This window comes from Ochotona princeps, chromosome 3, assembly GCF_030435755.1.
Source record: "Ochotona princeps isolate mOchPri1 chromosome 3, mOchPri1.hap1, whole genome shotgun sequence".
NCBI lineage: Eukaryota > Metazoa > Chordata > Mammalia > Lagomorpha > Ochotonidae > Ochotona > Ochotona princeps.
This window is the reverse complement of record NC_080834.1, coordinates 93,019,902-93,039,105: the sequence shown is the minus strand read 5'-3', so window position 1 is coordinate 93,039,105 and position 19,204 is coordinate 93,019,902. Positions and strand designations below refer to the sequence as shown.

Here is a 19,204-nt window from a genome sequence, read left to right as displayed (position 1 = left end):
AATACTATGCAAACTCACTCCTGACTCTAGGCTACCCAAGGAACTGGTTAATGTTCATACAGAATTCTTTGGAAGAAATAGTGTAACCAAATCACAAAAGGCCTTCATCTGTCTGCTCTGGAGGCTCGTGAATACCCATTTAATTTTAATTATCAATCACAAAGTTAGGGCCCTTAAACGAATAGGGACAAAGCATACATTTAAAGGGGGCAAACTGGTTTTACATGCTAATGTCTAAAAACGTATTAAACATTCAATCTCTTCTGTATCCAACATAAGGACTATCACTGAAAGTGACAATCAAGAAAATTCTGGAAATGTATTATGATACTGAAGTTACTGAATACAGAACTTTACAGATTGTTAATGTAACTGCCAGGCCAATACCTTTTTCTGCTAGTCATTTATTTATTTTAATGCAAAGCTCTTGTATCAGAAGGGACATAAGCTGTAACAGTGCCACCCCGGCTCCCAACGTCCATAAATCCCGAAGCGCATTCTCCTGAATAGTGCTGTGAGCACCCCACCGAGACTGACGCCTTGCTACGTGATGGTGATGATCTGACACGATCCGTTCTCCTTGACCAGAGTCTTAGCCTCAGTTGTCGTCTGCGGTTTTGGTGGCCACTCGGGATCAACCAGGAGCTCCTGTGCCAGACACATGTACTTGGCCTTGGGTATCTTCTTCCTACAACCCATGGCCCAAGATAAGCAGCACTTCCCCCACCGGTCCACTGATTCCTAAGAAAATAAGGGAGAAAGAACACAGGAGCTGATGGGAGGCTGGCTGCGTGGAATGAGCTGGCTGAGGAAGCATACATCAGCACAGACAGTAGGAGGTGACTTTCACACACACAAGAAATAAAAACATTTCATGCTAAAACTGTTAAAAGTCAGCTTCCAATTAATCAGGAACAAATTCTTAAATCAGATTTTGGGACAATAATGTAATCTTCACTCTAGGTTTTATGTGCCTATCCTACGTTTACTGATACATTGAAAGAGCAACTTGTTGACGCGGATTCCGTATCACAAAACATCCGATATATTAAATAATAAACTCTTTAAGATTTATTTATATTTTTATTGGAAAGTCAGATATACAAAGAGGAGCAGAGACAGAGAGGAATATCTTCTGTCTGATGATTCACTCCCCAAGTAGCCACAATGGCTAGAGCTGAGCCAATCAAGCCAGGAGCCAGGAGCTTCTTCTGAGTCTCCCGTGTGGGTGCAAGGTCCCAAGGATTTTGGCTGGCCTTGACTGCTTTCCCAGGCCACAAGCAGGGAGCTGGATGGGAAGCGGGGCTGCTGGGAGTAGAACTGGCGCCCATATGGGATCCCAGCACATGCAAGGTGAGGACTTTAGCTGCTAGGCTACCACACCAGGCCAAAGAATAAACTTTTAAGGAAGAAAAAACATTTTGACATCTACTTGGGAAATTCTCATTTTATCTCAAACTAGCTTTTGTTATTATTGCTAACAACTTTGCCACTTGATCATTTCTGTCAGAAAGCAGTACAAAATATCAGTTACAGATCACCTTTCAAAAGCTGAAGTGTGAACTAAGAATTTTTAGTTCAATGAGCTCAGTTCATGTTTAATATCAACCACATCAGAACAAATACAAAAAAAAAAAAAACCCAAAACAAAAAACCACACGAATACCTTGGCTTGATCATGCTGGCTTGCCTGGGTGCCCCACACCAGGAGGGGAACACACAGAGAGGCATACCTCACAGTTACTGCACTCTCTCTGGGTATGAATAGGGTTAACGCAATGGACAGGCCAAAGGGATCCTTACAATCTGTCTCTGGCAACACTGGCAATTAATGAAATCAAACTAAGTGACTGATGAAGCCTTTATGCTCATCTTGCACAGCCAACTCTTGATAATTCTGGCTGTTGCTTTTCTGAAGTAAAACATTAATTGTAGGTTACTTTGTGCTGGCAATCAACATAAAGCCTTCAACTAGCTCCACTCTCACAGTATTTCCACACAATGGAGGCACAACATAGCTGTGATATGATCCCTAATGTTTAATATCCCAAATACTCCATCATCAAGACAGGCAAATGGGCTGTTATTCTGAATGGGATTCTGAACTGGCCAACGGAGAACAGCTTTACATGAAAGTTCTAAATCTTTTATCCTATATTCGCTTACTAAGTCTCCCTCTTACTGAAATTATTATCAAGAGCCAACTTCTTGTGCCCTCTGCTTAGGCACACCACTGAACAGGGTATAATTCAAACCCAGTGCTTCCAACATGCAAGTGGCAAACCCAGTAAGCTGCACTGCTTACCAAGGACTTAACATAACAGCTCTCTATTATGTGACCAGGACTTGAAAAGAAGTCCAGACAATGCACTGCACTAAGATGCAAAACTGAGACTTCATGTGCAAGAGTCCACAGGTGATCCAAGTAACAAGTGATTTCTTTCCAATGTAGATACCTATACCAAAAATGTGAGGTTCATTCATAATCTACGGTCATTCACTACTGAGACCTTACTTCCCCCAAGGTGTTTACATTTTTGTCTCATTGTGGGAAAGATCATTGCTCCCCCACAAATCTGAATGTTGTCACTTTTATTTTAGAGCAAGTCGCTCTGAGAAAGACTAACACTGGCTGCCAACTTTAAGAAAGCAGAAACACACAGCGGAGCTGTGGTGGAGCAGGCAGCCCCTACTTGTGACGCTCGCATGGGTATAAGTCCCAGTTGCTCCATTTCCAATCCAGCCCCCTGCTGATATGCCTGGGAAGGCAGAAGATGCCTTGGAACCCTCCGTTCCACACAGGAAATGTGATGGAATTCCAGGCTACAGGCTTTGGCCTTGCCTGGCCTTGGCAAAGTGAACCAACAGATGGAATATCACTTTCTCTCTGTAATTCTGCCTTTCAAACAATAAATAAATCTTAAGCAAAACCTCACAGGACTTCCCTGCCCACACAGTAGGCTGAGTTAAGGAAATTCAAGGATTCAAATTTGAGACACACAGTATGAGTGCAGACAATTGTGCCCACCATTCCCTACCTGTAGAAAGCGAGACAAGCAATGAAATTAAAACTTCATTTAGCTGCAAACAGAATCATAATGGAAAAGTATTCTGACATTCAGGTTGCACCCTTAATTAAACACAACGTACACTGGCACATTTGCTGGAGTCAAGAGGAACTCAATGGGCCCTGCCCCACTGCAATTAGAAACATTCTGTTGCAATACCCTCATCTTCCCAAACCAGACTGAGTTTACAAACACAAGCACACCACATCTGGCCCCAAACACAGTGTAACTCACTGGAAGGGAAAGTTAAGAGCCATGCATGCAGAGGTTGGCAGCAACGGGGCATGGGTGAGTGAGGCAAGAAAAGCAGGTGCTGCGCAACGTGAAGACAATGAGGCAGAGCCATGGGGTTTAGAACGAGCGCTCGGGGCTGTCCCGGAAGCAGGAGAATGCATGAGCTACAGTTACTAGGCTTTGGAATTCATTCATGAGAGGAAAGCTCAAGTCACTGAACACATCTGCTGAGGGCAGGAGAGGGGCTGCCACCCTGGGTGGAGAAACCGCCAAGAGCTTCTACAAGGCCTGCAGCTGGGATTCTCCTGCTTCTCAGACCACGCCGTGCTGTTCATTCTACAGCCCACACGCCTGACGACCCTTAAAGGCTGTTCAGGAAATGTTTGCATGCGGAGCATGTACGACACAAAGCCATGCTGGAAGGAAAACATGCCGCATTATTCAGTGGTTCCACCAGCATCTCCCTCCATACCAATCCTGAGCAGAAAGCAAACAGAATCAGAATCACTCTTCTATCTAAATAAACTCCAATTATATTTTAACCAGCATAAAGACTACTGTTAATCCTTGGAATTTTCACCCTGTGAAATTTGGCAGAATCAAATCACATGACAGCAGGTCTCCAGTTCCCCTTCTATGATCCCGAGGCCTTGTCCAGCAGACTCAGGGTCGGCACAAGTGCTTCTCTTACAGACACAGCATACCTCTCAGACTGGGGAGAGCCTCAGCACAAGGCACCGCCGCTGGGGCCCTGCACTGGGCACTGCCCTACAGGGCAAATCGGGAGGGAAAAGTCTTTCTGATGAGCATCGCACTTGAAAATCACTGCTATAACAGGCATCCTGTGTTTTGGTCAGGGTCTGAACACCAACATCCGGGGCTGCTGGAGGAGCAGCTGGCTTGGGAGGGTTTCAGCCTTGACTAGCTGCAGATGCTTCCCTCTACCTGATTTTCATTTTTGTTCAACAGACAGTTACTGGGGTTCCTGAGCATCAGGAAGAACGAACCACAAAGGACATGGGTTCTACTATGTAAAAACCCTACTTCCTGTCATTAACTTAGGCACACTATATAAATGTTCAGAGGGCCAGGCGGAACCCAGGGTCTAGAGCATTTGGTACAATGCTATCTTCAAGTCTATCTGGTCTTAAAGAATAGAAGAAAGCCTGTAGTGTGGGGATACTATGGCCCTGAACTTGAATTCTAATTCTGTATTGCTTGCTCACCTCTGACAGCTGGGGCAGGGAACCTAAAGATATCCTCATCTCTAAGACTGCTACAACAATGAGAGAGAATGTATACCCAGATGTCACCACAGTGTTCATCATAAAACAGATACCACAAAAAACAGCTACCATTTGCCTTCACTTTGTCATTTGATTCCTATATATGTATGAGTTTATAGCTCAATGGCCCCATGACTGCTACACAGGAAGTGGTGTGGCAAAGTGGAAAACACTTCTCTTGAAACCAGGAACCTTGATCTCAACTCCTTGCCGCACTTCACAAAAGCATTGGGGCTTACTGCTGGCAAGCTGGGCTGAATGCAAACAACACTCCACACGCTAGCTACCCTGCAAATGCCTGTAAGGACCGGGAATGCACCAGGACTGGCAGGAAGCCAGGAGCTGGGAACTCCCACCAGGAATCCCAAGTGGGTAGCAGGGATCCAAGCACTTGGGCCAACAACCTCCCAGGATTTGCATGCAGAGGAAGCTGGAGTGTGGCTTACAAATTACAAATTCTAGTGATTTTATTATGGGATGTGGGCCACAGGTGCTTGACCACTAGGCACTTAAACGCTGTTCCCTCATAAATAAAACGCAGTTAGAAATATGTTAAAATTAGAAATACTTGGGCCAGGGTTGCTAAAGATTTCCAGGTGAGGTTGTTGATTCCAAAGTCAACTGTTCAATTCCAGGCTTCCTAGCTTTCAAACTTTCAACCCAACTCACTGGTCCGTGTCTACGGGGAAAGAGGGTTTTTGTCCTTTGACATTAATACACTGCCAAACACCTGGGGGGAGGGGAAGGTGGTTTACAACACATGTTGTACTAACATGACTAACATGACAGTGAAACCACAATGCACAGAGAAGTGCCAGAAGACCGGGGCTAGTATTTTGGCACAGTGGGTTAAGCTTTTACCTGCAACATCAGCATCCCATATTTTGGAGTATCAGCTGCTCCACTTCAGAACCAGGTCCTCACTAATGATCAACGCACGTGGGCCCTTGTCCGCCACAACAGACCCAGATGGAATTTCAGGCTCCTGGTTTTAGCCTGGTCTAGCTCTGGCCATTATGGCCACGTGGGGAGTAAACCAGCTGATGGAAGATCCCTGTCTGTCTCTCCCTCTCTCTGCCATTCTCCCTTTAAAAATATATTTTTTAAAGTGTCAGAAGATGAAAGTATACCATTCTGTGCTGAAAGGTTCCATGAGTTCTCTTTTCTAAAGCCAATAATTTAAAAAAAGCTTTCTTAGTCATTCTCACAGAAATGGACAGCTCAAGTTCATGACTGCCTGGTAATTCTCAGAATAGTCAACACAGGGACCAGCAGCTTATCCACCCTGGACGACTAGAGACACAAGCTCTCAAAATAAGGAAGGCAAATACTTAAACTTCTGGAAAAGACACCTAGCAAAACGACAGGATTTTATTTGTTTTTGGTTGAAAAGTGAAGAGAGGTTTCCAAATCAACTATTTTCAAAGAGCTTTATGACACTGTTTTTGATGGAATCTGGATATAGTTCACTTTCAGAACATGTATTTTCTTTTCTTAAAAAAATCAACAGTTAGAGATCTCACTGGAGAACCTGAAAACTCAACCTAAATGTTTTCCTAGGCCTGGCTCTTGTCAACATAAACACTCCACACAAGACTGATGACATGAGTCAAAGTTAACCCTTTTAAGTAATAGACTGAGATAACTAAGCGGGCAAAAATGCATACTCTCAGGGAAGATTTAGCTAAGGGAACTGAGCTGCCAGTGGTATAGTTCTGACCATGTTCAATAAAAGGCCAACCGGTATCACACGCCTTTGAGAGGAAACAGCTGAAGGTGATGAGACTGAACGCATCATGACACAATCACTGTACCACACAGCATTAGCAAACAGAAGGGTACCCTGAAGGCCTCTTCCAAGGCCACCCTGCGGCACTAGGCTAGGCCTGCTGGACTACCACAAGGAAGCTCAGCAAGTTGCCACTGAGCTAAAAGCGGGTGGAAAATAAGTGAGCGACCCAACTCCAGGATACCAGGGCATCCTCCCAACCACTGCCAGCCTTTCCGAGGCCCGAGCCGAAGTCCAAGTTCTGCCCTCTACTGAGAGCCACCATGAGCACCCTAACACTAGGGTCCATTCCTCTTCTTTTTATTACCACCAAGTTGCCCATACACATTTTACACACACATGCCCATTCCTAAACAATGACAGACCTATGTTGGTAAAAGCCAACCAAAATTAGGCACAATAACTGACAAGAAACTTCCCCAACCTCTAGTCTTTGGTTTCTGATTCAAGAAGAAACAACTCCCACTTAAACTTCATTTACAGGAAATTCATTTAGTTTCTCGTGGAACTCATGAAAATCAAAACCATAAAACTGAAAGCAGACAGAAGCAGAAAGATTAACGCTCATCTTTGAGAACAAGACCTTGGCACACACAGATCAGGATTGGAATGGAAGAGAGAATTACGCCATTTCTGGAGCCCCGAAAAGCCCATAACAAATGCTTGTCATGAGTTTTCTAGAGCTCCGCACAGGAAACAGAACGCCAGGCATAAGGAAGAAGGTTGAAGCAACGTACAACAGGAGACTCTGGGAAAGCAGAGCACACAACTGACAGAGAGCCACAGCACGTGAAGAACTGGCAGCGAGCGCAGATTTCCAACCTGTGGAGCCTGTGTGGTGGTGAGGCGGGAGTCTCCTGGTCTGTCTCGACTGAACACAACTTTCCAAAGGACCATGTCAAGGAAGAAGCTCTGAGAGATAGTCCAGTGAGTTAGGAATCAAAAATGACTAAGCCATCCTTTATTCATGTGTACATTTCAAGATACTTACACACTGTTGAATCCTTAGTGAAAAACAGGATTTGGTTTTCATACACACAATTGCAGTTAATATCACAAAGGGATAAAGAGTAACAGGATTTTGGCAACAAATATAGATCATCATAAATTTTTGACAAAATAGGACTTTTAAATTTTCTAGAAAATACGGCTTTCAGACAAATTTGGCATAGCTTTGTTATTAAAGCAATGCTTATAATCTGAAGCCTTTTCCTTAACACGAGTTACGTTTGTTCAGTATCAACTACTAATTCTGTATCTACAAATATGTACGATTTCCTCACCATCTAATATACATACTCCTTAGATAGTAAGAATAACAAATTGTATCTGAGTGAAAAGATGAACTTATACTGTAGAAACAGAACATTTTTATATCTGACTTTCTAGCATCAATACAGAGAAAAAAGATTTCAATGTCAGTGCAACAATATTTGTGCTATCCACTACAACCCAAATTTAAATACCAAGTCATGTTTTAAACACTTGCTGAAATTGGGGCACTTTTCAGACCAGAGCAATTATCACTACTTTAATATATTTCCTGATAAAAGACTTCAATTTTCACTTAAAAGCCTACATTATAAAACTCTAAATTTAAAAATCACAGCCATATCTCTCTTCCATTTCTTATAGTGCTATAGCAGATGTGATTTATTAGTCATTCTACAAAAAACGGATTATTAAGCAGTCGGTGAGAACTGCTAGCTCCCTCTAGAGATGCTGGCCTCAAGGCAGTCCTGATGGGGGGGGAGGGGCACTTCAAGAGACAGATGGAGCAAAGCATACTCAGGACCTCTAGAGGTCATTCCGAAGTAAACATGAAGAAGGACGAGCCAGGTAAGTCCTTCACAGTCACAATTCTACATTTCCAACAAACTCACTGTTAATATTTACTTTACAAAGTCCCTGCCTTTCCCCTATACAGATGGTACGCTCCCTACTCTGATATCCAAGTCACTGGTCCATCAGTTCACACACGCTATGAGGGCAGCAAACTTCTCTCCTTTCTACTCATCATTAAGTTCTGAATTGTCACCTATTAATTTTCTCCTATCTGTATGCATGCAGCTAAGTGACATCTCTTAATATGACTACTGTCAGTTCATGAAAACGGTGAGAAGTCTAAATGAAGTCACTTAAAATGAAACCTAGACTGACTGTGTGGGCATCTGGAACATTGTTTGTCCTCTCTCCCATGTAACATTAAATCACCAAGAATCCCCAAACAAGGTACCCAAGGACCTATTTGAAATGCTTACCTCCACCATAATAGACACGAGGGCATTGACAATAACAATGATGAGCATGGTTATACGCCACTGATACGGCACACACACTATCTGCAAGACAAGCAATTTTCAAGTTTATTGCATATAATTGATATGACATGATTTCCAAATTTACTCAATTCCTGTTACGTACCACATACTGTCACATACTATCCACTTAACCACAGTGCCATAGATACCCATCTTTTCCAAATGGCAAAGCTGAACCAACCCAAGGTTTAAGAAAGGTGACTAAGCTTAGGGAGAAATTCTGGGTCTGGCGCCATAGCATAGTGGTTTAAGTCCTCGCCTTGTACACGCCGGGATCCCATGTGGGTGCTGGTTCTGGTCCCAACTGCTCCACTTCCCATCTGGCTCCCTGCTTGTGGTCTGGGAAAGCAGTTGAGGACGGCTGAAAGCCTTGGGGCCCTGCATCCACATGGGAGACCCGGAAGAAGCTCCTGGCTTCGGACTGGCTCAGCTCCGACCGTTGCGGCTCACTTGGGGAGTGAATCATCGGATGGAGGATCATCCTCTCTCTCTCTCCTCCTCTCTGTATATCTGCCTTTCCAATAAAAAAAAAAAAAATCTATTCACTCAGCCTCAAAGTCCATGCTCTCAAGCAGGTACTCCGTTTCCAATCAGTCCCACTTTTAAAATAAAATCTTGTCTTTAAACAATGAGGCAGATACCAATCTAATAATTATGAAGCACTGGTCAAAACTCACATAATTATAAAGCTACACTCATGAACGAACTATGCAGACCGGGCGGGAGTTTAGCCCAGAGCTCTGGATGCCGGCTCAGACGTCCATGTCCAGGCTCGACATGGCTCTGCTCCAGCTTCCTGCTGACACATCCTGAGCAGCAGATGATGGCTGGGGGTGGAGACCTGGGCTGAGCATGCTGCTCCTGGCTTCAGCCTGGTCAGTCTCAGCCACTGTTGGCATTCAGAGTACACAGCACACAAGAGTCCATTCGTCCTCCTACCAACCCCCCACCAAAAAAAGCCTAAGTATTAATTTTTAAAATATAATCTAAGTTTCCACTTTAAAATCTAATTAGTTTTTTTTTTAAATTTCATTTTGTGACACAGTTTCATAGGCTCTGGGATTCCCACAACCCCTCCCCATACCCTCCCCCCATGTTGGATTCCTCCACAGTGTTGCAGTAGTACAGTTCAAATCCAGTCATGGTTCCTACATTTCGAGCATGTACCATGCATAGAGTCCAGCATCTTACTGTCCAGAGAAGTTCAATAGTTTCACTGGGAGACCATCCCTAGTCTGAAAATAGAGCTGGCAGAATATCATCCCCTCCAATGAAAACTCACAACACAACATCAACAACGATTTACAATATTATGGAGTTAATTGGTATAGTATTGAGTCTAATATGTTATAAAGTGCAAGTTCTTAACCTCATCCTGTGACTACTTCATTGACATTTCAAGTTTAGTTTTTACACATCCGGCTGCTATATACCTTAAAATGGTTATAGGGTATTATTCAGCTGTCTCATGTCTGTTTTAATTTTTGTATTTAGCAGCTTACAGTATTGAAGCATGACTTTTATTGAACTTGGTGAATTTATGATAGTCCAAATAGGCTTATAACTTTATAACTGTTAACGATTGGGGCGCAGAAAAGTTTTAGGAGGGGTGTGCAGAGAAATCTTCAATACCTTAGTGAGGAGTAACTAATCTTTGTGTCCTACCTAGTAAGGTATATGTGAGTCCTAGCTGAACATTTCCTGTCTGTTCTAAGCTTTCCTTATTGGTCTCTGTCTATCTAATCTAATTTTTTTTGGGGGGGGGGCCTCTGGAGCGACCCTGGTGGTCATTGCAAGAGAGGGTGGGGATCCAAAGTTGGAACTAAGTTAAGAAAAAAAACAAAAAGACTAGAGAAAGCTCCTCTCCTGAGTTCTAAAGGAAGTTTGCTGTTCTTCTGTTTCTGAGGTCTGCTCAGGGCTCCTGGCTATTGTTCCAATGACATTAGATCCTGTGAGGAAGGATCTGGGCTTCTTCCATCCCGTGTAGGAGTTCTGAAAGGGAATGGATGAGCTCAGAGTTCTCAGCCTATGAGGGCATTCCATTTCCCAGTAGTCTCCTTGGCAGTTGGGATACAGCCTTTGGTGCCCATGCTGATAGTCCTAGGTGAGGATCTGGGTGTCTCCAGGGTTGGGATACAAGCCTCTTCCTGTCCTCCTGCTCCATAACATTTCTGGAATATCCGTAAGTGGAAAAAATCCTCAGAATGTCTGGGGAAAGATTCATCAGAGTGCCTTACTGACCGGTAATGAATCCACGGGACCATCACTATTTTCTGATTACTGTGCTTAACAACACATCTATACATGCCTATTCTTTTGCATATAAACCAACTACTGCAGCATCCACAGACTTCTTAGTGAGCAGAGGGCAGAACTCAAGGCCAGCAGACAGACAGCACGCGGGACCCACTCAAGAAGTAGGCTGGTACAAAAGAAACCAGATACCAGAAGCAACATTTTTTGTGTGTGTTTAAAGACCCAGGGGCATTTCTTCATAGACAAAGAAAAATCGAACCAGAAGAAGAAACACAGGTATCAATAAAAGGGGCTATTTTAATTATGCTCATTACTTCTAGAGTGTATCTTAGAAAACTAGAAAGAATAGATCCTAAAAGAAAAAATGTAGATAGCTTAGTCTCTTTCCCCAATAATGTAAAAAGCACAAAGTGGGCCTGCAGCTTCAGCTCTTGTAATCAGAGGTTTAAGCTGAGTGTAATGCTGAGACGTCACTTCCCGTTACCGTCTTATGCCCGCCACCCCAGTCACTTTCAGCCACCAGACAAGCAGCAGTGAACAGGAAGAGGCCTTACCTGAAGAACCTGGTCAACAGAGGCCACTGGATGCAACATGATGAATAATATGAAAACATATAACATAATCACAGATATAACAAAAAAATCTGGAAAAGAAAAATAAAAATTAAATTAGGAAGTTCTTTTAAATAAGCAAGTATCCAATAACAACCGGAATACTGCTGAGCCTAAATCTGTTGTTTAATATTTCTATGTCACTTGAGGGAGTAGTAGTTATTTCCTGGAATAAGAAGCAGTTCTTGTATGTGTGCAATGTGATAGTGATAAATACAGAAAGCCTGCTAAGCTCAGAAAATAACCAAACACTTTAAAAATGAGACAGACTTTTATTGACATTTATGTGCATGCTGCCTGACAGCTAACTTCATGATCAAGCCAAGACATACTTCACAGGTCAGAGATTAGACTTTGTGTGACAAACTGAGATTAACACTCAAAACACAACACAACATGTCAAAAGATGACAATTATTGTTGACTGTAAAGATGATGAATAACATTTTCTGTACTGGGTATGTCATCATTCTAAATAAAGGTATTCAAAGTTGATTAAATATATGCTGGCAACTGAATCCCATTTTTCAGTGATTTTATTCTGAAAACACTTTCACAGAAAATGTTTAGGCAAAAGGCAAGAGAATGAGTGCAGCCACTCTGCTAAAGGTGAGCTGACCTGTGGCCTGGCGCGATCGCTGGCAATGGCAAACCCACCAAGCAGCCTTTGAGGTTCCTGGCAGAAAATAAGACTCCCTGCTCATAGCATTTTGTCAAACACAAACATACATGCATGTATATAAACTTATTTTGCATTGATTTGATGTTTATTTAGAAGGTCCCATCTGAAGTCAATGCAAGACCACATGTAACAAATCTTGTTCGAGGCATCTCCAGACAGGGTAAAGAATTTAATATCCCTTTGCCTGACTGATAATGAAGGATCTCAATGCTATCTTTCAATGCGGGAGTCCCAGAAGTAACTATAAACTGATAATACGTCAGTTCAAAACTATATGCCACTATTTATTGTTCTATAACCATGCTAGATATATGTGTGCATGTACAAATACATATGTGTGCGTGTGGGAGTACACACAGGCATAAGTCTAGCAGTTTAGATAGAAAGTAATACTAACATTTACACCTAAATGGAAAAACTATTTTACCATGTGCCACTAACCAACTGGAAAAAAAACTGCGGGGAATACAAATTGGGTAAAAAGTAATTGTTTCTTAACTTGTGCTTTTTAAAATTCTACTACATAGCAAGGAGGAAATGAAACAATCTATTTCACAAATGTAGCAGTAACTAAAATAAGCTAGTCATTGAAGTAATGGTTAAAGTATTTGAAACATGCCAGGTAGAAGACAGATAAGTCAGTAAAAGGAAGAAAGAAATGATCAGAATACAAATGCCAGAGATACAGATATAAAAAAACAGCTCTACTTCAACAAGTTTCTCACACACAAAATATTTTTCAACCTCAACTATACGTTTACAACTATAGCAAAATAGGATTTACGATCTAGCTCCTGGCCCAGGTGTATTGTATTGTGAGAAATTTATCAGGTTCATAAACAAACCTCTTCCATCTACCTAAACAGTGTTTCTCAAATTTTATGTTTCTCCACACAACTACCCTTGATCTTACTTTTGAAAATCTAAAATAAAAATGAAAAAGATATTATTCAAAACAAGGCACCATGTGACGAACAGGTTGAAGTACAGGCAGAGAGAATCAGAAAACAGAGTCTAACAGTTGAAAGATAGATGGCTAGCAGATTAATATAACTGCACATAATTTAAAAATCAGTAACAGTCTCAACCAAGAATGGAATAATTAAGAGAGTCTACCAGCTGGCTCTCAGCTGCAGCGACTCCTCCAAGCAATCACTGAGGAACTTTACTCTGTACCAGAAGACAATTACCGAAACAAACTTTTTGTTTAGTGACTGCGGGCTGGGGAGAAATGTTCCCCAAGTTAAAAATTAGTTTCACATCAATTTATACATAAAATTACATGAACATAAATAAGGTATTCAGGGTCAAATTCTTTTACCCAAAGAAAGCAGATATGAAGATCCCAAAGGAAAGCAATTTTTCAGACCTCAAAGGGTAAAGCAATATGTGAACTCAAAGCAATAAGATCCAGCTTATGGCAACACAGACACGACACCAGATCCTCTGGACGGGATACAGCACCACGATAGGCATCCTCAAGAGCTGGATTGATACTCTCCTCAGTAAGTGGTAAATAAAACCTTACCTAAGAAATACACAGAAAATTCTTCCCCAATGTCTCTTTCCTGTTGTGCCCCCCCAAAACAACAGGCACATCTAACCCCTAATCGTAAGCTTCAAGTTACCATGAAACAAGTATGTGGCCTAGTGGTTAAGACACGGGTCAACAGATGCCTGAATTCCATTATCAGAGGTCCTGGGCTCAGCTCCCAGCTCTGCCTCTGACTCCAACTTCCTATTAACGCACACCCTGGGAAGTACCACTGATGCCCCAAATCATTAGCTTCCTGTCACCTAGGAGGGAGATTTGGACTGAGTTCCCATTCCTGGCTTGCACAGTTTCTGATGTCACAGGCATTAGGGTATTGAGCTAGCAGAGGCAAACCCTGCCCACCTGTGCCATTCTCTCTCTGTAGTTCCACCTCTGATAATTTTTTAAAAACGTACCTATTTAAAAAAATACCTACTGATTTTGTTCCTGTTTTGAAAACTATTTTAAATGTTATTTACAAATTATTTTATCTATTTATTTGGTACAGTGAGAGAGAGAGAGAGAGAGAGAAAGGGAGATGGGGAGACAGGGAGATGATCTACCCACTGGTTCAGTCCCTGAATGGTCACACTGGCTAGGGCTGGGAGAAAGCAGTTATTAGGAACTCCATCCAGGTTCCCACGTGACGTAGGGGTCCAAGCATCTGAGCCATCCCCACTGCCTTCCAGGCCCATGAGCAGGGAACTGGACTAGCAACAGAGCAGCTAGGACTTGAACCAATATCCCACATGGAGTTCCAGCACTGCAGAGGCTGTGGTTTAACCCACTATGCCACAATGCTGTCACCTAAAGTTAAAAAAGAAAAAAAAATATTTATTACTTTTACTTTATTTCAAAGGCAGGAACACAAAGAGAGCTCCCTCTAGCAGAACGACTCTCTAAATGCCTGCAGTGTGCTAGGCTGGGCCAGGACAAAGCTAGGAGCTAGAGACTTAACCTTGTGTCCCAAGAGGGCAGCACTCAACTACCTGAGTCTTCACTGCTGCCTCCCCAAATGTGCAATAGCAGGAATCTTGGAACAGAGAGCAGAGCCAGGACTCGAATCCGGCTCTCGGACGCAGGCGTGGTACCTAAAACTACATAAAACACTCACTCCAACTTTAATTATTAAGTTCAATTTACAGCTATTAAACTTCAGTTATGAAATCCTCTCTGAAGTACAACGATGGGGAAGGTATTGTGTATTTGTATTAGACTACTACCTGGGACACCTCTGTCCGGTATTGGAGTGTCTGAGATCCAGTCCTGGCCACTCTGATTCTGATCTAACTTCCTGTGAATGCACCTGGGAGGCAGAAGATGAAGACTACCTGAGTCCCTGCCACCCGCATGGGAGACTCAGATGGGACCCCAGGCTCCTGGTGTCAGCCCGCCCGCCCTGGCTGGTGGGGTCATTTGAAGAGTGAACCAACAGATGAAAGCTCTCCTTCTCTTGGTTTCTCTATCTTTCAATGACTACACATAACTTTGAAAAATGTAGTAGAGTGACAGTCTCCTGTGGAAGGCTTTTTACCTTACAATATGCTTTTAATATAGTTCTCAGTAATATAGTTATCAATACAGTTACATGGGAATACATAACTAAATAATAAATGTTAACAAAAGTAGCAAGACCAGCTAAACAAAAACGCTTCCTGAACTCCAACAAAAGATAGAGATTGGAATCTGTTATGTCAGTGACACACTAAGTCCACAACCTGACATTTCCCACCTGGAACACTGACATCCTGTCACAGCTACAGTTCAAAAACAGTTGCTCTTCACTGCAAGACACTACAGAAGTCTGTAAGTTGCTGTGTCTTATCGCCATAAGCAGATGGGTCCACATGGTCCTAAGCTTCTGCTCCACAGCGCTGCGCAAGGACTCCAGCGAAGAGCATGGACACGGCAGCTGTCCGAAACAGGCCAGTCAGTACTGCCCAGACCTCCCAGGAGGAGGACCACAGACACCGACTGCAGGGACGAGCCTGCTTTCTCCCCCCACAGCAGGCTGCAGAAACCAAGTGCCAGAAGCAGCAACAGGACATGGGAAAGCAGCACTGGTGGCTTTCATTTCAAATTCAGGGTAAGAAACTCCCATGAAAGACAAGGCAGCAAACCCCTACATCACTAAGTGGGCTCATCCATCTGTAAAGATCTACTCTTCTCTGGAAGGACAGGTACAACTCTCCTTCAGTATCATTAAAGGAAGGGGGATGGCAGAAACCACAATCAATACCAAACTTACAATTCTTGTAGCAAGGCTGCCTGAAGGGTTTTCCTTTTGAAAAGGCAACTGCCACGATGAGGTACTGAAAACTGGAGATAAAAAACACTGTGGTATTTTCATAATTTTGTATATTATGTGTATCAAGTTCAGTTTCGTTGTCTAAATGTGTAGAATTCCAATATAGGCTTCTTGTTGTATTACAGGCACTAAAACACACAAAATTTTTGTATTAGTAAACACAATACGTATTTCTAAGAGATCACTTTCATCTTAACTGCCTCAAAAAAATAGAAATAAAATGTTATTTATAGCAGAAGGTCCAACAATAAACACGAAATATGGACCAGGTAGAGAATCATTAAGGATTTTTCCTTTTAGTCAGACCGTCTCATCAGTTAACAAGCTATTTAACAAACACTCTATTTGGGGAGTAACGTTACCAAGGTCGACCACTTTTCCCCAGCTGTCAACATGGGCACACCTGCTCCACCTTGGGCTACAAAGGGGCCTGAGGAAGCTGGCTTGTAAGAATGACCAGCAAGCCCCTGGCACTGAGACGCCCTCGACATTCTCCCGCAGGAGCGCTCCCTCATTTCCCTCCCGAGTGGGCAGCTCTGCTGCGCACATACAGAACTGAGTATGAGAATCCATGCCTGAGACATGAATCACTATAGACACATGGTAACAAGGGATAGGGAGCTCTGGAAAAATTCTCAACAATTCTACCTTTCCTTTCTCCAGCCTTCTTTGCATGTACAGAAATGTTAATTTTTAAAAATATTTCCAAAGATGTCAAATACAGATACTTCTTTTCAAATTAAAACATTAGCATCTTAAAATTATCTTCAACAAAATTACATTAATTGTTATAATTTGTTATAATCTGTGAAGTGTTACACATAAACAAATAAACATAAAAATAGCATCTTAAAAAAGATGTTGTTTTAAAATGTTGTTTTAAAACTCCTAAATAAGGAGTAGAAAGTAAAAAACACTGGGGATTTAGAAGAGACACTAGTAGTTAACTCCAACTTCCTCATTTTACAGCTTAGAAAATCAAGGCTCTGAAGAAGGAAATGAAGAATGAGGTGAGTCAGCTACAGAAGCCAGCTTGCAGAAGTCTCTTGTGAGATCCCTGTCTGGTCACTGGATATCTTGTGCCATCTTGGGACTGTGCCAGTAAAAAACCCACCACCCAGTATGGCCTTTCAACTCTAAACCACACCTGTGAGGAAAAAAAAATATTTTTTTCTTTGTATCTTACACAATCTATGGCACTGTGCTGCTAACAGCAGTAAATAGATTACACTGGAATTACCATCACACAAAGTGTTTACAGGCCAAACTATTTAAGTGTTTAATTCAAGCTGCATGCCAACCTCAATATAAACTCCTAGACATTCACACACACTGATTTGTACATGGACTGATCAACTTACTCTGAATGCGGATGCCACACCTTATACCAAGGTTGCTGCTTAACCCAAAAAAATCCCAAAGACTGAAATCCAATGCAGATGATGATCTGAGACAAAACGGAGAAGAGAAGGGCCCCAGATATGAGACCGGAAGGTGGTCTTTGCGCCACAAGTTCCTTCCAAGCAGGATTTAAACTCACTGCATTGAAAAGAAAAAGTTTCATATGTAAATTAATCTGTCACTATACAAAGCATTGTCAGACCCACTAAAAAAAAGTTACCTTTGTCTAACAATGTTTTCAAATGTCTCCAAAGGAGACATGTATTTACATACATGTAAATAATCTGTAAATGTAAACAACTTAGACATTTCCAAAATGCTTCAGGAGTAACTCCCACATTGCCATGGAAATTCAGACGAAATACTAGTACAAACAAAAACACTAAATAAAAGCATAAATATTAAAACACTTATCAGCACTCAATTATTTTTAAGAGCCCATTATTTTTGTGAGAACTGAATTATAAAGCTACAGTTAGAATACTATGTTATTTCTTTCTCCTAAAAAAAGACATTGCCAGTAGCAAAGATTTGGAGCAAAGTAAATATGCTACCAACAAAATAAACATACTTTGATCCCTTACTAAGGTGGTGCCCACGGAGGTTTTCACTGGAAAGTTTCCATTTTTCCCAATTAATAACTTTAAAAAGATATTCTGAGTCTGTGCTAACAGCCTACTCCTCATCAAAGTTCCAATCAGTAGAGTTTTGTCGTCTACTAAGGACTGTCTAACTTGGAGGCTATCAATCTTGAATATGTTCATCTGTCAAAACTTGGTCAGCGTTCCAGAAGTCTAGACGGGGTAGACACAGACACGCTGCCAAGCATCCTACAGCGCATAAGAGCAGCTCCCCTCAAAGGCCAACAAGAACACTGTCTCTCCCCTAGACTCTTTCCACTCAGTACTACAGAGCTTTCTTATCTCTCTAAATGATTTACCTCCATTACGGATTTGTTGATTTTTATTTATTCAGTGGGTCATATCCCATAACTATCATTCTTGATTTTGATCTTAGTATCATTAATACTGGAACAAATCAACACCTTGTTCCTCCTGCACAACGTGTCTACAGGGACACAGCACCAGTTCTGCATTACTCTAAACAAACATTCACAGCCTGAGTTTAAGGAAAGGGAATCAGATAAACTACATTCACTGGCCTACGCTATCTTATAAAGACGCCCACAAAGACTGAGAAATGAAGCAACATGGTAACTACCTGAACTTCATGGGCCTGACATAAACCCTTGTTCTAATCTAGGGGACTAGGGAGAAACAGGCATGAAGAACATTATTAGGACAAATAATAAAACCTGAATACAGGCTTTAGACTACACAATGTTATAGAAATGTTCTATTTCCTGATTATCATAACTATATTTAGTTATTGAAGAGACTGGCTTTGCCTTTAGGAAATATATTCTGAAATATGCAGGGGCAAAGGGGCATGAGCACTCAAAACTTGCTTTGAAGTATTTCGAAAAAAATATAGAAACAAGGACTAGTAAAATAACACATTAACAAAGAATGTGGAATGGGATAAGTTATGTTTCATCAGTTGAATTTACAAATGTTTAATAAATTACATCAGAATTTCATGTGTCAAAATCAATAAAAAAGCAAAATGCTTACTTGTAAATACCACTACCAAAATGATTGCCAGATCAATGAAAAGAAACTGGAAGTCTCCTAGGTTACTCAGAATCTACAAAA

General features: G+C 41.9%; 1 protein-coding gene across 4 annotated transcripts in view; it reads right to left on the bottom strand.

Moving 5' to 3' along the window:
- Window positions 1-384: 384 nt before the first annotated feature.
- ATP13A3 (ATPase 13A3) overlaps window positions 385-19,204 on the bottom strand; it is a 90,023-nt gene continuing 71,203 nt past the window's right edge. For 3 of the 4 annotated variants that reach the window (XM_058662097.1, XM_058662099.1, XM_058662098.1), the window contains 7 exons: window positions 19,124-19,196; window positions 17,450-17,627; window positions 16,029-16,216; window positions 11,509-11,597; window positions 8,639-8,719; window positions 7,200-7,289; window positions 385-741 (listed from right to left, as the gene is read on the bottom strand). In XM_058662097.1, the coding sequence (XP_058518080.1) occupies window positions 544-741; window positions 7,200-7,289; window positions 8,639-8,719; window positions 11,509-11,597; window positions 16,029-16,216; window positions 17,450-17,627; window positions 19,124-19,196 (897 nt within the window). In that variant the 3' untranslated portion in view covers window positions 385-543. The remainder of the gene's footprint in view (window positions 742-7,199; window positions 7,290-8,638; window positions 8,720-11,508; window positions 11,598-16,028; window positions 16,217-17,449; window positions 17,628-19,123; window positions 19,197-19,204) is intronic. The other variant, XM_058662100.1, reaches the window with a different exon arrangement.